Source organism: Dermacentor variabilis, chromosome 7 (assembly GCF_050947875.1).
Source record: "Dermacentor variabilis isolate Ectoservices chromosome 7, ASM5094787v1, whole genome shotgun sequence".
Classification (NCBI taxonomy): domain Eukaryota; kingdom Metazoa; phylum Arthropoda; class Arachnida; order Ixodida; family Ixodidae; genus Dermacentor; species Dermacentor variabilis.
The window spans coordinates 165,724,723-165,746,309 of record NC_134574.1 but is presented as its reverse complement, the minus strand read 5'-3'; the positions used below and the strand labels follow the sequence as shown (position 1 = coordinate 165,746,309).

Below are 21,587 nucleotides of genomic sequence, written 5' to 3'. Positions count from 1 at the left end.
AAAGGAGCATGAAATTTTGAACGATAATGGACGTGTGCCTGGATCAACACTTGCTAACACCTGATGCTTCCAACCAAACTCTGTCCATGGCCATGTGTGTTCCAAGGAGCACATGTGCCTTTACATTCTAGCATGCCAGTGCCCGGTCATGTCAGATGCTACGCACAAATGCCTCGAGGTGAGCTGTGAATTTGCTTATACAAATCTGCAGCATGTCCTGCTAAAAGGTATCTCCTCCACACACTAAGCTGTTTGATACAGTGCTGTTATTGGCATGGGAAGTTTCAGCACTCGTTGCCGATAGCTGGTTGGCTTTGAAGTAAACCCTAAAGACTGTATCTGAAGGCTAGTGCTTTGCCAGGGTATGAGCACCTGCATCCATTGATGCTGCTTATTGAAGCTGTCGCTTGCAGCTGCTGATAAATGCAAAGTTCATGGGGCATGTTGGAGCATGAATGTTCTGACAACAAAAGCAAAGTGCAACTATGATGACAGAAAGGAGGGGTAGTTTGAAGTACCACAAATATATATGAATGTTTCGGCTTCGTAGTGCTCATGTGGTTGATACCGAAATAATTGTGTTCTGCAGCATATACAAGCTTAGAATAGGCAGCTTTAAAGGAGTACTGATGGAAAATTTTACTCTTGTTCTTATTTCTTCATAGGATAGCTGTCTACCCAGTAATTACGCTATGGAGCCTCAATTCCTTGAGAGTGCAAGAAATAAATAATGTTTTAAAGCAATCGGTTCAAAAAATGCACCTAGTGGAGCGCAGCTTGAGACGCGAAAGAGGAAAGTAGTCACATCGCTGAAACTTTATGTAGTGGTCTTGTGGTGTGAGGTACGAAAGCCTGGCTGCCTAAAGTCAAGTCCATTCAGGACTCGATGGTACAAGAGGGAAAAGTGGATTCCCTTGCTTTTTGAAGAAAAGTGCACAGTTGGAAAGGCCAATTTGGCAGCTTTCAGTGACACATTCATTGTGTCCACTTAATCACTCCTCTAGGCTGACTGGCATGCTTTCGAGTTGTTTATGACACCATGTAACCGGCCCTCTCCACTTTCAGTGACGTGAATAGTCTCCTTTTTTATGTCCAAAGCTGTGCTGCACTCATGGGTTTTGAGTGGGCCACATAAAAGGTACTTTAATTATTTGTGGTGCTCTCAAGGAATTGGTGCTTTGTACTCTAATTATGGAATCAACAGCTATAAAAAAAACAAGAAACAGTGGCTCACAAAATTTTTATGTCAGTACTCCTTTAAGCCTTTTCCACTTCTTTGTCGAACTATAGACGACACACTTGTGAATCACCATAAGATATAGCTCTGCAATTTTTCAGTCTGCAAGTTTGCCGTTCTGAAGTGAAGCACCTACTTTTGAGAGCAGCCCAGCCGAATGAGAGTGCTATGACCATTGCAGCTGTGCTTCCTGCGAGTGTTTCAATGCTACGTAGGATGCCCATGCTAAGCAGTACCCATCGCAAAGATCATGTGGCTGTCACGTCAAAATATTTCTTTTGAGCACAAAGCCGATGTCACTGAGTTGATTGAAAGCTACAAGACTCTTCGCTTTTGAGAGTGAACTTATAGTAACGGTGATAGCCAAGGGGCACCAGTGTTTCCTTTGATGCACGCATTTACACAAGTACTTCACAACACATTTGTCATTTACAATGTGTGTAGATGGCTCATTTGATAGCATTCACTTGCAACAAAAAGATCCAATTTATTCATTGCATGATGAATCTTGCGACATACGCTAGAAAACGTGCCTTTTCACCGTCACACATTGCGTTTTGGTGCTAGCAGCACCAGGCAAAGCATGTGCAAAGTGGTGCACATCGCATCTGCCTTTTCATTGTCACACATAGTATTCCAGTGTATGCAAATGAGGCCTGGTCAGTCATTGTGGTGGGTGCATCGAGCCATTGGATGTAAGGCCCCTAGATAGCCTTTGTTACTGGTTGGCGCCCATTTGGGCTATTGCTGTTACAGGGGAACAGCGAGGAATCTGATGATGATGATATATCTGCACAAAGAAAGCGGGCCTGCCTGCAATGCAGTTGCAGGAATTAGACAAAGATAGAAGTCTGGTATGGAAGGACGTCTCAGCCGTGGCGGAATCTTTAGTTGCTTCTGGGTGATTTTCTTCATAAGTATTGTGTACATTATTTTTTATTAATTTCATTTCAAAAATTTCTCGAATTTAGTAGTAACTTAATTTCTTTCCTAATACCATACGAATCTTGGCCAATCCTCCGGGGGGCCCTGTGCATACGCCATTAGTGGAGGAAAACAAATCGCATATGTTTGCTCAGCCATGGAGGAATTTTTAGTTGTTTCGGGGTGATTTTCTGAAATTCTCCTTAGGTTTTCATTCATTTCTTCCAGAATTTTTTTTTCAGATTTTAGTAATAACTTCAATTCCTCCCTAATACCATTCCAACCTTGGCCAATACCCTGCAGTTCGGTATGCGCCATCGAAGAAGCAGCACTAAATGGAACGACGCCGTGCATGTCTTATGCCTCTCTTTATAAGATTTCTGCTCTGTTACGATGAACCAGCAATCTCCACTCAAAAAGTGTTGTTGCCGCCATTACCTTTCGTTGTGCCGAATTCCACTGTCGCGTGGAATCCGGCACAACGTTAAGAAATCATAGTTAAGAAATATCTTAACTATGACAAACCTTGTTTCATTTCAATGAAATGCCTGTTAATATCTGTTAGCATTTCAAAATTTTTGCGCTTTTTGCTCAAACTATTTTCATTCCGAAACAAATTATTGGGGTTGCTTTAGCTACTTGCAAGCTCTTTATGCGCTGCGCTGTCAGAGGATCTTGCTCATCGCTTTTGTAATTGGTGGGAGTCGTTGCTCTGCGTGCCGACCAGCTAGCGAATTGCCATCTAATTACAAGAACGTCAACAAGAAGCCTCAGCACGACGGAGCAAATACAGGGTGTCTAACAACCGGGAAAACCGGGAAAACCGGGAATTATCAGGGATTCTTGATATGTCTGGAAAACTCAGGGAATTGTCAGGGAAATTACAAAAAATGTGACCAAATCAGGGAATGTGGCCGGTGAGATCGACAAAGCGATGAATACGATCTACGGCTCAATCTCGGAGGCCGCCTGCAGTAGCGCCGTTGCTGCACACAGCGTCCTAAACCGGCACGAATACCGCGAAGATCTCTGAGGCGGTGTGCAACAACGGCGCTGTTACACACGGCCTCCGAGATTGAGCCGTAGATCCCCGACTCCATGCATCGTAGCTCTCCGCAGTTTAATTGCCACTAAGTGGCGCCAGTAACCAACTAGCAGCAAGCGGTCTAAGAGGCAACTGTCATCATCATTATCGGATGAGTATCGCCATCTCTCCATTTTGTGGTAATACGTGACGTGCTCGTGGGTGCACTTGTGTATGTTGTGCTTTGTTCGTGGCGGCGGCGTTTTCATAGTTTTGTTTTGCGGTGAGGCTGTTTTTGAAGAAACTCGAAATCGGCGATGTCACAGTCGACGAAGTGTTCGTTCAATGCTGACTGGACCAATGCCAACGTATCCGACTTCGCCAGCTGGATTAAGCCTGTGCCCAACGATGTATATAGCGCACAATGCGCAGTGTGCTGCAAGACGTTTCGCTTGAGCAACATGGGAAAAACCGCGGTTTCTAGCCACGCTGCAAGTGTAAAGCATAAGAACGCCATGAAGGCGCTGGAAAGTGGCTCCCAGACACGTGTATTCTCGTTCTTCAAGCCAAGCAGTGCAGCCCTGTCAACCGCGATGACCGTCGACGAACGGGCGAAGAGAGCAGACCCCTCATCGATGCCTCCTGCTACATCAGCGCCTGCACAGATCACGGTGCGTGGTTTTTTATTGAAGAAAGATGTTGCGAAAGCTGAGATCGTATGGTGCATGAATGCTGTAATGACTCATGCATCCCTCCGTTGCGTGGCATCATCGGCGGCGCTCTTCCCGTTGATGTTCCAGTCTTGTGAAATTGCCAAGAAAATGCAATTAGGAAAAGACAAAGTGGGATATACTATCTGTCATGGCATCGCGCCATTCTTCCGAAAAAAGCTGCTATCAGCTCTTTCTGAAGTACCGTACATAGCTGTAGCATTCGATGATTCACTAAACAAAGTAGCGCAGAAAGAACAAATGGATGTGCTGGTCAGATACTGCGATTCGGCTGACGCTACTGTAAAAACTCGATACCTGACTTCATGTTTTCTCGGCCACACCTGTTCTGAAGACCTGACACTTGCTTTCAAGAAAGCCACAGAGGACATAAAGCACAAGATATTGCAAGTGTCAATGGATGGACCAAATGTAAACTTAAGGTTTCTTAGATCCCTTAAGGAAGAACTTGCTTGTCACGACAGTCGACAAATCCTGGAAATTGGAAGCTGTGGCCTACATGTGGTTCATGGTGCTTTCAAAACAGGCCATGCAGCAACTGGCTGGAATTTGGTAGTATTTCTGCGGAGTATTTATAACCTTTTCAAGTATGTTCCAGCGCGCCGCGCTGATTACATTCGCATCACAGCAAGCACATCGTTTCCGCTCAAATTCTGTGCGGTTCGATGGCTTGAAAACAGTATGGTGATTTCAAGAGCTCTTCAAGTACTGCCACACTTAATAAAGTATGTGGAGTGTTCAGCTAAAGACAAGAGCAAGCCAAAGTGCACCAGCTTCACCACAGTCGAGACGCTAGTAGCTGACACGATGCTGCCGGCAAAACTGGCTTTCATGCTATCAGTTGCTGAGGAATTGAAGCCATTCCTGACCGAATTTCAAACGGACGAACCAATGGTCCCCTTCCTTGCCGCAGCATTGGAGGCTGTCCTACGATCACTGATGGGAAGGATCATTAAGCAAGAAATTTTGCGTGCCGCTGACACGCCGTTCAAGTTACTTAAAATAGATTTGGAGAAGCCCGAGAACATCGTTTTTGTCAACGCTTTTGATGTTGGTTTTGCTGCCAAGAGCGAACTTCGAAAAGCTGCAAAACCATCTCAACTTGCACTGCTTACATTCAAGAAGGAATGCATTTCTTTTTTGAAGGTGTGCTCGCAGAAGATTATGGAGAGGTCGCCTCTAAAATACAGGCTAACAACAGGAGTGAGTTGTTTGGATCCAGTCTGCGCCTTGTCAGTGGAGGTTGGCAAAAGACGACTAGCGATTGCCCTGGAAATACTCACACAGCACCGGTGGCTGACCGGCTTAAAAGCAGAACGGGCGCACCGATCCTATGTGCAAGTCTGTTCGCTGAGCTCTGCACAGCTACTTCTGAAGAACTTTGATAGGACAGCACAGAGACTGGACACCTTGTGGTTTGAGCTGTGCTCACGGAACCATAAGGAGTTGCTTATCTTTGCCAAGATCATCCTCACCATGTCCCATGGCAATGCTGCTGTCGAAAGAGGTTTTTCTGTAAATAAAGAATGCCTCATAGAGAACCTGAACGAAGAATCTCTCATTGCGCAGAGAATAGTGTATGATGGAGTTTCAGCGGCAGGTGGTGTAGCCAATGTTGACATTACAGACAGTATGGTGGAAATGGTGCGTGGCGCAAGTATTCGATGGAAGGAGGAGCTCAAGAAAAAGAAGCAAGACAGGCTGGATGCATCTGAGGCTGAACAAAACAGGAAAAGGGCGGCCACCCGCATCAAGGAACTCCAACAAAAGAAGCAAAGGCTCATCACTGAAGCACAGAATGAGGCTTCTCTTCTCCAGGAAGAAATTGACGCTTTAAAGTGAATAAATGTGCTCATAATCTCGCTTTGGCACTGCAATAAACTGTTTTGTGAGTGGAATCGTCTATGTGAATTGTGCCTCTGTTCGACTCTCAAACATTCTTTAAAATTCAGGGAATTTTTATTGGAATTATCAGGGAAAACCTGGAAAATTCAGGGAATATCTATTAAGTAATTTAGTAGACACCATGAAATACCGCTGTGGAGTTTTACCTTGTCTGTAAACGTGTTACCGTTTACGCAATACCGGATAACCGGAAAGGCATACAGCAACAACACCGCTGGTAGCGACATTTTTTTTTGCGACGCATCATGTATACAGACAGCACAACAAGCTGCAATGAGCTTTTATATATTCTACTTATCTGCTCGCGTAAAGCGTTCGTTAGCGACATATTCACGCTGCACGTTTTGGCGTGAGCACACGGTACAGTGGCTACGAGCAAGTGTCATGGCATCAACGCATCTAAAAAGCAAAAAATCAAGAAAGCAAAAGGTCGGCTGTGCGCAGGCCACAGTAGGTCGTGGCGCAGGCGTTCGCGCTTGTTTTTGTCGAGACGGCGCGAGCGCCACCACGTGGCTCTGCTCCACCAATAGGGACGCGCAGACATCAATGGAGGGCTCTGACGGAAATATAACAGAATTTCGCTGCCTTTAATTCTATTCAGGTGGCTTAGTGGCAACAGTATCAGCGTGAGAAGCGAAGTTCAGCCAACGTTTATAGTTTCACAGGGTGTTGCGATAGCAGTATCTTAAGATACACGATACATTTCTTTATGTATCGGAAATGCAGATACTGACACGCGTCTTGCCAGGCGTATCGTGATAAAAACACAAGATATCCAAAGAGTATCTAAGATCGTATCTAATACATGTATCTTCGATATTGCCCAACACTGCATGTAAACAAGAAAATCGACCGAGAGCACTATATAGCCTGCGGCGGTAGCTTCACCGCAATACTCGTCCTTCCGTCTAACATGACAACGCTGGCGCGCACTTAGTTTCTCACTTCGGTACCATCAAATCTTCTCCGGGGTCGTCGCACGCGGCATTCAAAGCTATCGCTGTCAATCCTATTGTGATAAGCATCTTCGCCTATCTGTTTCGCAGTGCGTGGTGCGTAGTGCCATTGGAATACGGTACTGCACGCTTTTAGTAGGCGATAATCCAAACACGCCGCCGTTCACTGGTGCAGACTGCGACCGTATTGGCGGCGAGGAGTTACGGAGTCGCCATCTATCGGAAGCGCCTCGCTGGCGTAGTATGAGGGATCACGCGGTGCGCTCCTCGGGTTTTGCTGTCAGCGCTCACTGAAAATACCACGCGCGAGCTCTCCCGGACATTTCTGTAAGTACTTTCGAAACGAGAGAAGTTCTTTACTGTCTAAATAATAATCTTGGGCAAACTGAAAGCACAGAATCGTTTACAGACGCCATCTCTTTACCGAATACGTACAGTGAACGCCACTGCGCGCGGTCGCCGCGATGGAGTCTCCCGAACCGGCTTCTTGCGTGAAAGTTAGGTAAACACTGAGAGTAAACTATGAGAGATATGTTCTTATATTGTTTGTATAACTAAATGGATCGTAATAGAATGAAGCCTCAGTGCAACGATCGAACAGATTCGCAGCGACAGACTGCGCGTCTGCATGCTTGTCCGCGCACTGTTTCGCTTTCGCCGCGTGCGCGTTTTCGCACCGTGGCATGAGCTTTAGGCCGCAGAATATGAGCATTTGACAGTATACAAAACAATTGTTGCGTGGGCGCTATCAGAGCTGTTCAAAAATAATTTCATTGTAGAGACTTCGACGCCTACACATGGGGGGGGGGGGGAGACTCTGATGTGCCGTTGCGACGATTCAATCTTTTTTTTTTTCTAAATTCTTGGACGTTTCAATATTATTTCCCGAGTTGCGTCGCACTGTATGTTTATCGGTGTTCTCAGCGGGCGATTTTCCGCTGCTTCTTTTTTGTAATCCAGTGCATTAATTCATAACACAAACATGACCATATGCCATGCTTGTTTTTAATGTGCTTTTTACCGCTCCCTTTCCACTCGAGTGAACTTGCCAGTATCTATAGCATCGACAAGTTCATAGACCAAACCGCCATGACATTAGTCGGGCATGCAGTGGACTCGGGCGAGCGTCTCAGTGCGCGTTTTCCGAATATCGCAGACCCGGCGCCGTAGCAGAAATCTTCCTCGCGTCTGTGCTTGTTGCATACCCGAGTTGTAGCCGATGACTGTTTGCCGGTTTTATGTTTCGCGAGCCAAGCTTTACGCAGCTTCTTGTCCTGTGGCTACGTGTGAATAAGGCTGACACCGGGCTCCGTTGCGTACCGAGCAGTAGCCTACCATGTTGCGCGCCTTCAAAGCAGCCACTACCTATTGTAGTGATTTCAAGCGTTCTAAAAGAGACACTCGAAGCGGGAAAATCTCGCCACTAAATGAGGACCGCAGCGTACGAGGGAATTTCAACTCTCGTTTTCAGCTCGCTTCGGCGCTCCCTAAGCAGCCGACGTGGCCGCTATGTCCACGTGATCCCTCCTAGCACGTCACGCCGACGGTGGCGCCTGCTTTTCCAGCGGTGGAGCTCGAGGCCAATACCGGCCGCTAGAACCCATGTGAACGAGAAATGGCCCGAGGCGCGCGTGATCGAGAACGGTATATAGCAGCCCGTTTCACGTGAGAACGACGGCGCGCACAGTTTCTTATTCTGGTGCCAGCGAATCTCCGCCCGGGTCGTCGCACGCCACATTCACAGCTATCGCCGCCAAACCTATTGCGATAAGTATATTCACCTATCTGTTTTACAGCGCGCGGTGCGTAGTGCCATTGTTAGAGTACTACACGCTTTTAGTAGGCGATAATCCAAACGCGTCACCGTTCCCTGCTGCAGGCAGCGCGATGTGGGCATCACGTTTCACTTCGGCAGCATCCGGCGTCTCCCACCAGCTTGATTTCATTTCGGTTTCCCGTCGTATTCTTCAAACGCTACACAATAAGAAAACAACAAAACGCGTCTCGAGCTGCCGGAGCTCCACCAGTTCGACGCGCGTCAGCGTTTTATGCCGCAACGATCCGCATGATGCTTCGCATTACGTACATGTGAGCATTAATTGAGTGTAAAATTTTTTGTTGCTTCGGATCGTACGTTTTTCCGGTTAGTACGTTTTCACGTGTTCTTTTTTTTTTTCAAAACGTAAGAACAAGGTTCTACTGTATATACATCGATAGAAAGAAGGTGGAAAGATAATCGGGGAGCGCGGTGCGACGTCTGGCTCGGTTAGCGAGCGCTGGCCACCGGGTAAAAAGCGGGTGCAGGCGACTCTGCCCGTTGTATTTTTCTTGGTATTCCTTGAAGTCGAGATTTCGAGGCATCCGGAGTCCGTCGTAAAAGGTTTTCCGAGATAAAAGGCGAACAATATCTGTGGTGATTTAGCGGTAAATGCAAGAAAAATTCGTTATCATTACGTCGCACCGACGTAATGCTAACGTGGGTGCCGCCGACGTGCTGCCGACGAGAGACCGAGGAAGCAGCAGCGGCCACCAAGTTTGGCAGGCGCGCACAGCAACTAATTCCAGTGGGGGTGAGACAGAGATACGGACTGTGTGCGCCGGCTCCGGAGAGCAAGACCCGAATGCGCGCGTCCCGCGACTGCCTCGCCGACGACCCTTCTCGCGTCGCGCCGAATCTGCTCCGTCGAAGCACGCTAGTGACGTGTCGTCGCCCCAATGCCTTCTCCCCTCGCGCAACACCTGGCGCGCCACCTCTGCAGCAGGTTTTCCGATTCAACCGCTCTGCTCCGTCGAGGTGCGCACGTGACGTGGCGTCGCAGCCAATGGGAATTTAGGTGCCGCTTCGCTGCTGCAGAAACCGATCTTTTTCGCTCAATGGGTCATTTTGCGCTTTCGCATCAATAACATCTTTCCACAACTTTAGGCCAGATCGCCGATTCCTTTGTGAGGCAGCGCGAATGATGGAATGACGGTGCATGAGAAGGACCTAGTTGTGTGCAAATATCCATCAGGCAATTCTGACACAGCGCGATCGCGCACTGGACGCGTCACTGGACTCGACCTGTTGGCAAATGCATTTAGTGAACATATAGCACCAGCACACGAAGGCAAGAAGGAGAGGTCGCTCGCGCTTTTTTTTTTTCTGCTTCTCTTCACCCGGAGACGCGGTCCGGCTTCTTCGTTTTAGTTAACTTCGCCACAACGGTATCTCTTCGTACCACTCATCGACTCTTGAGTTCTTGTACATAGAAAGCGGAATGGGTTGAAACGAATTGTAAAACCTGCTGGCGGTCCGCACCGTAACAGTCTAGCACGCTGCTTACACGTAGTAAATGGTTCGCCTGTGTTGTCGCAGTAGCACCCATATTTCGACGCGCGGTAGCCCTTCACGCCTGGGACTCGGTTTTAGAACGCATTAACGTCCCTCCTGACGCACTGGTAAAAGTTTACCCCACCGCAACCCATCCCGCGAAGCTCGCCAAGCGCGGCGCGCTTTCTAGCTTCTATTTCGGCGCCGGGGTCCTGTTAATCGGCTAGCGAGCGTGTCTCCTTCCGTGCCCGCTGATGACTACGGGCTCGACCCCGTCCGTGCCGGGTGTCCGTTTTCGCGGGGGTGTTGTCAAGGGAAAAGGTGATGGGATGGGGGTCTTTTCTCAGAAGCCCGATAAGGCAACAGATGGCGCGAGTCTCGCAGCGCTTGGAAGCACCCGAAGGGGGGGAGCTGATTCCGGTGCGGTTCACCGCTCTTCGCCGCCACCGTTGCTACAGGTTGACCCCTCGCCCTCTTACACCCGCTGCCGGAGCCCTTTGGAAGTCTGTCCTTCCTCTCGCATTTGAACTGACACCACACCGCCACCTCCGCGAACACGAAAACCACGAAGAACAAACTCTTCTGCCCAGCACGTCTGCAGTGGCGGCCTCTCGCGTGTCTCAAAGGCAGCCGTCGCGTGCGCGACTCTCGGATTCCGGATCGGCGATCAGTCATGACCGTGGGGGTAGCAGGGGGTTGTAACCGCAGGGGATGCTAGAGGGTGGGAGCGTCGCCACCGCCGCCGCCGTCTGCTGCTTCGAGTGCACGAAGCAGACGACGATCACGACGACTCGCAGAAGAGCAAGAAAAGAAAAAGAAAGAAATACGTTCTTCAGGAAACATTACTCCCCCGTCTTCCACGCTTTTGATTTTTGCATCACTTTTCCGTCTTGTTCCGCGGACGTCGTAGCGGCAGACGGTGTCTGTCCTCTGGGCCTCTTGCAAGTAGAGTAACGGACTAAAAAAATATGAAATGGCGGAAAAGTGAAGGACACAGGCGGTATTGTTTTACGTTCTTGGTTCCGTAGGAAGTTGAGAAGGGTGGAGTTCGGAAAGAGGCCAGAAGTGCGGTGCTGCCACGTGTCGTCAAAAGACGAAGCAGAAAAACAATAAGGGATCTTTTCCGGGAAAACCACCGAGGGCGAGCTTCCATGTGGAACTCACAAGCATGGTTTTGTTTTGACTGCATTGGGCTAAAACTTGCCCTTCACAGAGGGCTGACCTGGAAGGAAAGGCCTGCATTGCGAAGTGACTTTATTGTGCGTATTTGCGCTGACGTGACTTACTGAACTGCAGTGACTGTTCGAGCGCTTAGGCGACCAAATTTTAAATAATGCTAACTTGAACTTGTCATCGTCACAGTTGCCACAAATCGTTCCAGCTGCGCAACTTACTGCTAATAATCATTAGTCGTCGTCGTCATCGTCATCACCAACATCTTGTATTTATGTCCACTGCAAGACGAAGGTCTCTTCCAGCAATCCTCAATTACCCCTGTCTTGCACCAGCTGACCCCATCTTATGCCATACAAACTTCCTCATTTCATCACGCCACCTAGTTCTCTGTCGTCTTCGCTTACGTGCGCTTTCATTTCTCTGACACCCATTCTGCAACTCAAATAGACACATTCGGCTATCTTCCCTACGTATTGCATAGTCTGTCCGACTCCATTTCCTTTCTCTTAATGTCAATTAGAATATCGCCTACCCCCGTTTGCTCTCTGCTCCACGCCGCCCTCGTCCTATCGCTTAAGTTACGCCTAACATTTTTCGTGCCATCGCTCGTTTCCTGGTCTTCTGAAGATCCTTTGTTAACCTCTAAGTGTCTGCCCCCTTTTGTTGAAACATTAGCAACGTAAAGCGGGAGGATGCAGTGATTTCACATTTTTAAGCCCAATAGGCGTGAAGTTTGGACGTCCACGAATGGTTAAGTCAGCTGCGGAAGGTGCACGTACAAAGTACGCTGATAGTGCACTAAGGTTTTGGATGTCGATCACTGATACCTCCACCTCTACCACCTATGCAGGGCTCCGGTAAAGAAAAAGAAAGTCAAGTTCCCGGAACAAATAGTGTCACTTGTAGATAGCTGAAAGGAGTGCCTCTCGTGAGGCGGTTCAATTAGCTTAATTTCTTGATTGATGATTAACTCAACGCTGTAGCACTCGCATTATAATTTTTTATAAGACGTGCGTGTTGGACCTTAATCTAGAAGCCAAACATTTTGACATAATTACCTGCCTTTTAGGATTGATATTGAAGTGGATAAGGTCTCCAAACATAACTAGGATTGATTACGCCCAGCTTTCCGCGCCAACTCGGCGCCATAAAGTATAGCTTTAACCCCTCGAGATACCATGTACATTATAATGCGCATTACGTTTCATATTTCTGAAGATTAACTTGGATGCGATTATATAAAATATTCATCGCAGATGTGGAGTCAGATACGTGTGTAAACTGAATGGAAGTGATTTAAACACATTCTCGCGGTCAGCTTTCATGAAAATTGGCACAAATTTGATCTCGATCGTTGTGTTCCCGCAGATGACAAAAAGCAAGCATGAAGTGCGTTTCAAATACGGCAAGGCGATTTGAAAACGCAGGATGTACCTTTTGAATGCCGACCCACCACACGATTACACAATTTTACACTTTACGGCAAGAAACACGAGGAAATGGCTAATTTATTAACGTGCATGAAGCTGCTATCAGTATCTAACCGGGGCATTATAAAAAGGGGGACGGGGGGGGGGGGGGGGGTTCTGGTTTGCAGCATCTCAGTTGGCAATGAGAGCCGAATTGAAAAGCGATTGTGCCATTCAGGTTTCTTGCGTCTCTAATGAGGTTAAACGAAGATCTTGAATATTACGGATGGTTAAATTGTTGATGTTGATTCAATGTTACCGACGTCCCCTCTGTTTTTATCCCTCCCCTTTTTTTCTTCTAGCAGATGTCAATGTAAGAGCCTTTGTTACTGTAAGCATTAGTGAAACTAAATACATTAAAAACAAACTTTAGGAACCAAACGGTTTTTCTTCAACAGCAGAGCTGCCACCGAAATCGAAGTCAAGGCACAGATTGAAAACGGCCCCCGCAAGCCACGAAGCTCCACTGGTATACGCTGAAGACAACGGGGGGCACGCTGTTCATTGTTTATGTGCCTTTGTTTACTTTAAGGATAGGGTGTAAAAGTAGTTTCATACTGATGTGCTACCTTTAATGTCACACGTTAGGATAGTAAACAAATTAAGCTTTCTTCCTTTTTTCTTTCTTCTTTGCGAGACGAGGAGGAGCGTTGGTTGCTCGGTTGGTCTTTCGTTACTTTTAATACCTAATTTCAACCAGGAGAAAAAAATGTTTTATATTTTGAGGTGATGTATGTAATGGTGCCCATTTCGTGAATTTGGAGCGAAAGTCCATCTAAAGCATTTTTTTGTTCACCGAAAATGGAATGCGGTTGTGCATCGAGCAGTTGTACTGTGTGACGACGTGCCATTTCATTTGTGTTTACTGACAGAGCTGCATAACTTGCAGAAAACTCGTATGCGAGAGTGATGCGCTGAAATAATAGTTTCCTCAAGAGTAGCTTTTGGTCAGGGGATCGTACATGCACCTGAAGCACATTTATAATCAAGATGACGCTCAGCCGAATTGGTACCCACTTTTGATTAGGTGCTTAGCTTATACTTTCCAGTTTTTAGTGCGATGGAAGGTGTTGCTCTGTACAGTGTTAATTTTCTTATTGTGCACTGCTCGCTGCGCGGTCATTTGCTATGACGTTTGGTGCTCGCAATACGGAAATAGTTTCAGTATACTTACGTTATTTTTTTTAAGTATTGCAATAAGCACAACGAAAGATAACTTGTGCGTGTAGTAGTGATAGAGCATATTCTTCAGAGCCGTGAGGTTCGAAACCGCTGAAATTGGCCGACCTTTTATTTTTCTCTTATGCTTCATTTACATTCCAAGGCTTCGAGCGTGATGTTACAGGGGATATTCAGCTCATTATAACTGCTTAGCATAGTAAAATAAGGCAGTGTTCGTGTGTCTTAGAAGCAGAATTAAGTGCAGTGTGGAAAATACGGGCTAGAGAATATTTTCATATTTCTTTACTATAATGTTTAGTTCTTATTGATATCATATTTGTACCAGTTCACCTTTAATTGCACAATTTCCGGTTGCTAATCTCACTTCATTTATTTTCCTCAAAGTTCTATTCTGCTGAACTTGCGTACTGCCCGATTCGTGACCGGTCTCCCAGAGTGGGTTCCGCCATTTCACTCAGCAACAGACAAGCACCGAAATTGACTCTCCGCATTCTTGATGAATATGGTCATTGATCTGTGATTCATGAATACATCTTACATAGTTTTGTTTCAGTCAGCGTAAGTGACAGTTCACTCGGGCACTAATCTTGCTTTTCAGGGCTTTCCTTGTATTTTTCGTTTCTCCCCATAAAATAGTTATTTCTCTCACGCTACCTCCTGCCGCCCGATTCTTGGCCAATTACTCATAATGGGTTCGTTCCATAGAAGCGATTCACCGTCATCATCTTCAATAAGAACGACACCAGTACGCACTGTCGATGTGTGCGAGTCAGTCGTACGTACGCGAAAAAAAAAAAATCGTTTCATAACTTGACACGGGGTAACTCGTTCTTGGGCAAATTTGTTGATACTTAGACGCGTAATTTTAGCGCAGTTAAAACAAAACACAACGAACGGGAGATCATGGTACCCGGTCCTCTGTGTTTGTCAATTGCGCTAAAATGGCTTCGCTAGGAACTTAGCACATTTGAAAACGTAGTCGCGCCTTCGTCATTCAAAATATTCGACTAGCAAATAATTGCATTGTATATTAGGCGAGATGGTGACCCAAAGTAGCAAGTTTCTACATTTTTTTTGTTCTCCACAGAAACTACGTATAATCAGGCGGAAAGAAGAAAAAAAGAAGTATTTTTGACAATTTTGGCGTCGCATTGGTGTGCCATGCTCAGCGATTGAAACGTGCTCGGACAGCATGGCGGCCGGCGATTTTTGCGCCACAGGCGATCGCTGGGTGATCGCTGAGGGGGCCGAATGCAGTTCCGATGCACCCATAGAGTTTCTCACTACATTACCTAGAGGGAAATCTGGCGCTGCTGCGCTGTGGTATGCATGGGAATGCCGGTATATTGTGACTTCGGGTTGGCATCGTTCTCGGAGAGACAGGACACCTTGAAGACGCGCTTGGCAAGCACCGTTCCGTCTGTCAGAATGATTCATTTTCTACTAAAACGGCACGTAAAAAGCTGTTTTGGTTTTATTATTACGCAAGAACATGTTTCGTTTAACTATAAGAACTTATTATTGCGTGTACGATTATATGTTACGTAAAACGTATCAGCGGGCCGCTAAAGTTGGAGGACAGACGACAAGGTTCACGGCCGCTTTGAAACAGTTTGTCGTCTGTTCTTGCTTTTCTTCTCTTGGTCATGCATTGTAGGTGAGTAAAGATGTAACATGCGTGAATGGAAACATCTTATGAAGATTTTATTTTGAGAACGCGTTATTTGGGTAGCCATATCCACGTTTTAGACGAAGCCTCTTACAAAACCAGCCAACACGAGCCTCGCAGACACATATACCGTCATTCCCATGACGGCACGGTGCCCCCTTAAGAAACTCCCATAGACGGTGGCGCCAGATTTCCCTCTAGGTGTTATAGTGAGAAACTCTATGGATGCACCGAAAAGATTATCGCCTTCAAATAACACAAAAATGCATGCACCAGCGCCGATCGGTGGCGCAAAAAAAGTGTCAGCCGCCATGTTGTCCAAGTATCGCGTTTCAATCGCTAAACACTGTATATGCGCCGCAGTTTCGGCGCCAGATTCCAACAGAAAATGTTTGCCCTTAAATTCCTCTGCATGCTTGTAATTAACCACTTCTGACCAAATAGATGAAAATGGAGTCCTGAAAGAATACCTGCACCTATTAATTAATCATTCTTTCGGTGTCCCTTTTCATTGTGCATCTAAATGAAAGTACGGCAAGGCTCGGCAGGGAATGTTACTGCGTCAGGAAGATTGGTATCGCAAACATTTCCGCAGTAAGCACGTAGTAAAGATTACGTATAAAGTGTTAACGTATATACAGGTTGCCCCACATAACTTGAGCCAAAGTTTTAAAGATGAAAGGCACTCCGGACGCGAGTTGAACCGAATGCATAATGTTGGCACTGGCCTAGAGTTACTCAGGCAATTTCTTTATTTCCCCCTTAACTAATGGATTAGTTATGTTAAATTAATCAACTTTTGAAGTTTTCGCTGCAGACCCCAAGTTGGATACGCAAAGTTTTAGAGTAGCTTGAGAAACCTCTCAATAAATTGTTTCCGACACGATATATCTCACGCGGTCCTTTTTTCTCCGTTCCAAAGAAAGCTTGCGAAATAAGAAAAAATGCCACGTGACGGGGCGCTTCTGCACTGTTATTGTGTTGCTCTCAAGCGTGCGATAGATGAACAAGGTCGGCTGCAGCGAAATTGGCCCGCGACAGGGCGATATGCCTGGTGTCGTATCTGGGCATGCGGCTCTTATCGCATGACGGTGCAAATGCATGCTGCTGGCCGAGCGTTGCCGAAGCGATAAACCGACTAAGGCCACGAAAAAGAAAAGACGAAAGCAGCATTTTGATTCGGCTTGAAAGAAGGAAAGGGCGAAGCGCGTGGGAACGATGGAAGGCGATGACGGCTGCTACATTTTGCCTTTGTACACAAATGACCTTGCAGTAGTTTTCAAATTGAACGATGATGCTACAACTTTAAACCTTAAGGCTCTAATAACAGCGGACGAGCCACACGGGGACAAAACTAACGGTAGAAAAAAAAAACCTTGGCTATATTCAGGGAAGACTACGCATGTCTTCTTCAGATGATGACTCTTTCCGCACTGGCCCCGTTGTTCTCCGTCTGCATGCACCTGTTATTTGTGTGATACTTTGCTTGAATAGACGAATTAAAGCTTAGGGAAATAAAAAGGCCTTAGAGAAATTAAAGGGCCTGGTGAGGGGCCCTCTAAAGGGTAAGATAGAATTGTTGGTAAGGACCAGTGAAGTCTACTTGTCTACCGGCATTTTGTGGCAAGTAAATATTATGACAGCTGCGACAGGCGACAGGAAATGTGCAATAAATGAGCTTTCAAAGCTTTCGCTGTCAACATTTCTTGTCAGGTATTTATATGCACCCAATGTGGTCAGAATTATTACACCTTTTTCAATGGTGTAATTTTCTCATCGCACCTGTAGCTAAAGCTCACTGCCATGTGCAATAAAATTTTATATAGCCCTAAAGGCAAGGTTATTACCAATGAGACAAGGAAACAGCCTTAAAGGTTTAATCTTTTATAAAGTGTTCAATAAGTGTTTTATAAAGTGTTTTAAAGTGTATTTTCTTTCCAAACCATTCGACATTTGCCCCCTTATAGTCCGCGTTTCTCAAAGTTAGGCCGTTGCAGATGTATCTTCATTGTTCGGGTTGTGACGGCGACTACCTACCCTGACGGCTACCATACAGCGCCACTGGTTGTCAACAGGCGGCGTTTCCGACATACAGTCGGCCATGAACTCGCATAAGCAGATCGTGAGATATATGTACGCTATATAGCATACGTATAATAAGAGGTTTCATTGTACATCATAAGTGTTCACCGTACCATGTCTTGATATCCACGCATGCAGTTCCCTTGCTGGCATTCGACAAAATGTGTCATAAGCTCCTACTGCACAAACTAAGTTTTCTCAACCTTGACCCCAACTTTTTAAAGTGGATTAGATCATTCATTCTTAACCGATTACAATTTGTCAGTGCTAATAGCCGTAACTCATCCTTCACTAACGTTCATTCCGGCGCTCCACAAGGGTCCGTCCTGGACACCTTCTATTCTTACTTTACATTAATGATCTGGCTTCCGTTGTTTCCTCTGACATCCTTCTCTTCGCCGACGACTGTGTATTTTTCCGTGAAATTAATACCGATAGGGATGCTAACACTCTCCAACCTGAGATAGTTGCTGTATCTAAATGGTGTAAAACATGGCGAATGAAACTAAACGTACAAAAATGTAAGATTATGCGTGTCGTCCGAAACACTAACAGTCCTCCTATTTATCTTTTGAACAACGTTCCACTAGAATCCGTCACATATTATTAATACTTAGGTGTTCATATATCATGTAATATAAGTTGGACAGTGCATACAGAAAACATTAACAATGCTAACCGTATGCTAGGATACTTACGTCGCAACTTTTCCACTGTTGCCCCTTCAGTTAAACACTTTACAAAACATTAATTCGACAAAAGCTTGAATACGCTCCCTCTCTCTGGGATCCTATGCATGTAAAATTAACCGGTGCCCTAGAACTTGTTCAGAATAACTCTACTCGTTTCATTCTCTGTAACTAAAATCGCACTGCTAGCATAACAACCATGAAAGCCAGACTTTCCCTTCCGTCTCTAGCCACGCGTCGAAAACTTGGCCGCTTGAATTTATTTCACAACATATACTACCATACCGTTCTTCACGACAAATTTATTCTATCAACGTAATATATGTAATATATGTCCCATCGCATTGATCATCGCCATTGGAGTCCATTTAGTAAAACAAAAACATTTTCCGAATCTTTTCTTCCGCGCACAGCAGTCGAGTGGAACCACCTTCCCGCTGACATTTCATCAATCATAGATAACCAACCTTTTCGCGAGGCACTAACCACCATTGTTTAAGTTCATGCCTATTTGAAATTCTTATTGTAACTCACTGTACTTTGTTGTTCTCTTTATGATTGCATCTTTTCCCACTCCTCTCTGTAATGCCATTGGCCTTGAGAGTAAATAAATAAGTGAAATAAATAAATAAATAAATATAGCATACGTATAATAAGAGGTTTCATTGTACATTATAATTGTTCACCGTGGCGTGTCCAGATGTCCACGCAGTTCTCTTGCTGGTGCGCAAGGAGATCTTCCCGTCGGTGTTCTAACAATCGCACACGCACGGCAGCACACACGCACAAGCACGACGTTCGTTGTAACAACGTTGACTGTGGTCGTCGCTTCGCGCCTTAAGTCTGTGTCGTTCAGCAGGGGCTCTCTTGTCCTGCGATGCAAATCACCATTCACTGGCTCCACAGTCTTGTTTGCAAAATGCGTATGACACGCGCGTGCGTACTACACAGGTGACGTCATAAAATATCCCGCGCATAAATCCATGCAATAATCTATGCACGCATCAGTCCATCGAACAACGAGGGCAGCTTTAAGTCTGATGTGGTTATTGCGCAACTACCTCTTCCGTGATCAGGCGCTTCTCAAAGGCAGATTACGGCTGGTATGCTAAGCAATGCCAAATTCGCCAACCTGTGCTCTCTGGTTAGCTCACAGGGCAGCGACGCCGTCTCCGATTGGCTCAAATGCCAACCTGGCCGAATTCGACTACGTGATGGGCTTGTGTCTATAAAGGTATACCTTATATATGCTTCTCTATACAGTCGATCGATACCGGCGACACCCCCTAGTCTGTACCCTCGTGTTAAATAAACTTTGAATTGACCAATTACAGAGGGTGACGTCACGAAGGTGCGGCAGCGCTGCCGTCACCATTCTGCGCGGGCAGAAATCAAATTATAAGTTCTTCTAGCTCGGAATCGTTCACGATGTTCCGGAAAAGAATATGCATGCAAAGCTGAGTGAAGCTTGTTCGACGCTGATATGAGGTGAGATCGCGTTCACAGTCCTTTTCACTGCCATGCACAGGCTTTATATCCTATCTGTATGCGGGCCACACGTCGCGTCACCATAGCAGCCTCCGGCGTTTGGCCATTTTTCCGGTGAAAACGCTGCAGCGTCTCGCTTCGCATGTGCTCCCAGCTGTCGGTGGTGCGATTGCCAGAGTTCGTGTTTCGCGGTGAACCATGGGATCGGTGGCAAGCAGGGAAGTAACGTTGGGTACAGTCGGTTTCGGCCGATCCGTCTTGCAGAGGAGTATTTCCCGCCAACCACGTAGCTCCGCGCTGTCGATACAACCTCGACAAGGTGTCTATTAAGCTTAGGAAACAACGAAACGTTGGAGCGCTGTCAGGGGCTGTTTGGAGCTATATAGGCACATCCTCCAAGGGATCGTGAGGGTCTTGGCGCAAACGCTTGCGTGCAGCCTTGCGAGTCGCGACGAGCGTTTATAGCTGCGCGACTGATGAGAAGACGCGAAGAGATGGCTGTCAGAGAGGCTGGGCTGCGGCTGCGGCTGCAGCTCCTTGCAGGTAGTAGCCGTGCAGGTAGTAGCTGTGAGGATGTGCGTAGGCGCCCAGGAGAGGAGGCGGAGGTGGGTGGTGAGGAGGAGCCCAGCGGCTCAGCTGGGCTGCCTGGAGGCTGCGCATACAGGGGAGAGAGAGAGGAACGCTAAGTCCCACCGTTTTCATTCATGAAGCCTACGTTAAAATAAGAAGAAAACAAAGAAACAAACACAACGTTTGCACCCCTTGGGGCGTATCTTGTCATTAAAAATTCCGAGTAGAACCAACTTTCGGTTGATATATTTGTAAGCGATAGCTTGCGCATTACAAGAGGCTCCTTGCAGATTTCAGTGATGAACGCGTTCCTCAGCGTGACATATAGTATTCATGACAGGAAGGTAGCTTTCAAGAAAGGAAACGCAAGCCAGATAGATGATGATTGCTGTTTGGGGACAAGGTAAAGCCCAAAGGGTGTAAACTGTGTTTAAAGTATACTGTGTTTTAAAGAACGGTTGTGGGCGAACAAAGTGTGTTGCTGGAGCCAACGTTTCGACAAGGGAACTTCGTCAGGACTGCAACTGCTTTCCATAGCAGTGTTTGCGGACTCGCAGCTCTCGCACTTTCAGTGAGCTAGGAGAATAAGCTGGTGCGCAGAGTAAGGTGAAAAAAGTCCGACTGTTGAACAAAAAAAAAAAAGGGGGGAGGGGGAGAAGAAAAGGTGCGGTGGTGATGTTTTGCAATAGCGAAGGAACAGGTAGATATGCCGCTGTTAGTTCTTCCAACAAGCCGAGTGAAGGGGCAAATGCTGCCCTGATGAAGTCCCTTTGTCGAAACGTTGGCTCTAGCGATATTCCTTGTTCGACCACTGTTATTCACTTCAAGCCTCCATCTCCCTGTAAATTTCTGTCTTGTTTTGTTTCAGAACACCATATTTATCGAATTTAGTGGCATACAGGCATGTACGTTTTTTTTCTCCACATCACACACGTACACACGCACACACGCACACGAACACACACACAAAAAATATTTTATGCTTACCGCTGCTTTGAGCTAGCTCAAATTTCGCAGCAAGGTTGAAGTTTATGCTCCATATCGTTCAATATAGTATTCAACACTGTTACTTGCTGGTTTGTCAAGAAAACAAAAATGCGAAGTTGCCTTCGTCTGCGACCCCTCACAATGAGTGTTGTCCAAAACATGGCGGCTGTGACGTTACCTGGTCGCTT

The 21,587-nt window shown here is 46.4% G+C and overlaps 2 protein-coding genes across 3 annotated transcripts in view; one reads left to right on the top strand and one right to left on the bottom strand.

Moving 5' to 3' along the window:
* The first annotated feature begins 3,208 nt into the window (after nucleotides 1-3,208).
* LOC142588454 (uncharacterized) lies at nucleotides 3,209-5,940 on the top strand. The gene has a single exon (XM_075700214.1). The coding sequence runs from the start codon at nucleotides 3,503-3,505 to the stop codon at nucleotides 5,756-5,758; it is 2,256 nt and encodes a 751-aa protein (XP_075556329.1). The 5' UTR covers nucleotides 3,209-3,502; the 3' UTR covers nucleotides 5,759-5,940.
* An 11,579-nt stretch (nucleotides 5,941-17,519) lies between these two features.
* LOC142588453 (paired box protein Pax-1-like) overlaps nucleotides 17,520-21,587 on the bottom strand; it is a 44,124-nt gene continuing 40,056 nt past the window's right edge. For both annotated transcript variants that reach the window (XM_075700212.1, XM_075700213.1), the window contains exon 5: nucleotides 17,520-20,494. In XM_075700212.1, coding sequence (XP_075556327.1) covers nucleotides 20,344-20,494 — 151 coding nt within the window. In that variant the 3' untranslated portion in view covers nucleotides 17,520-20,343. The remainder of the gene's footprint in view (nucleotides 20,495-21,587) is intronic.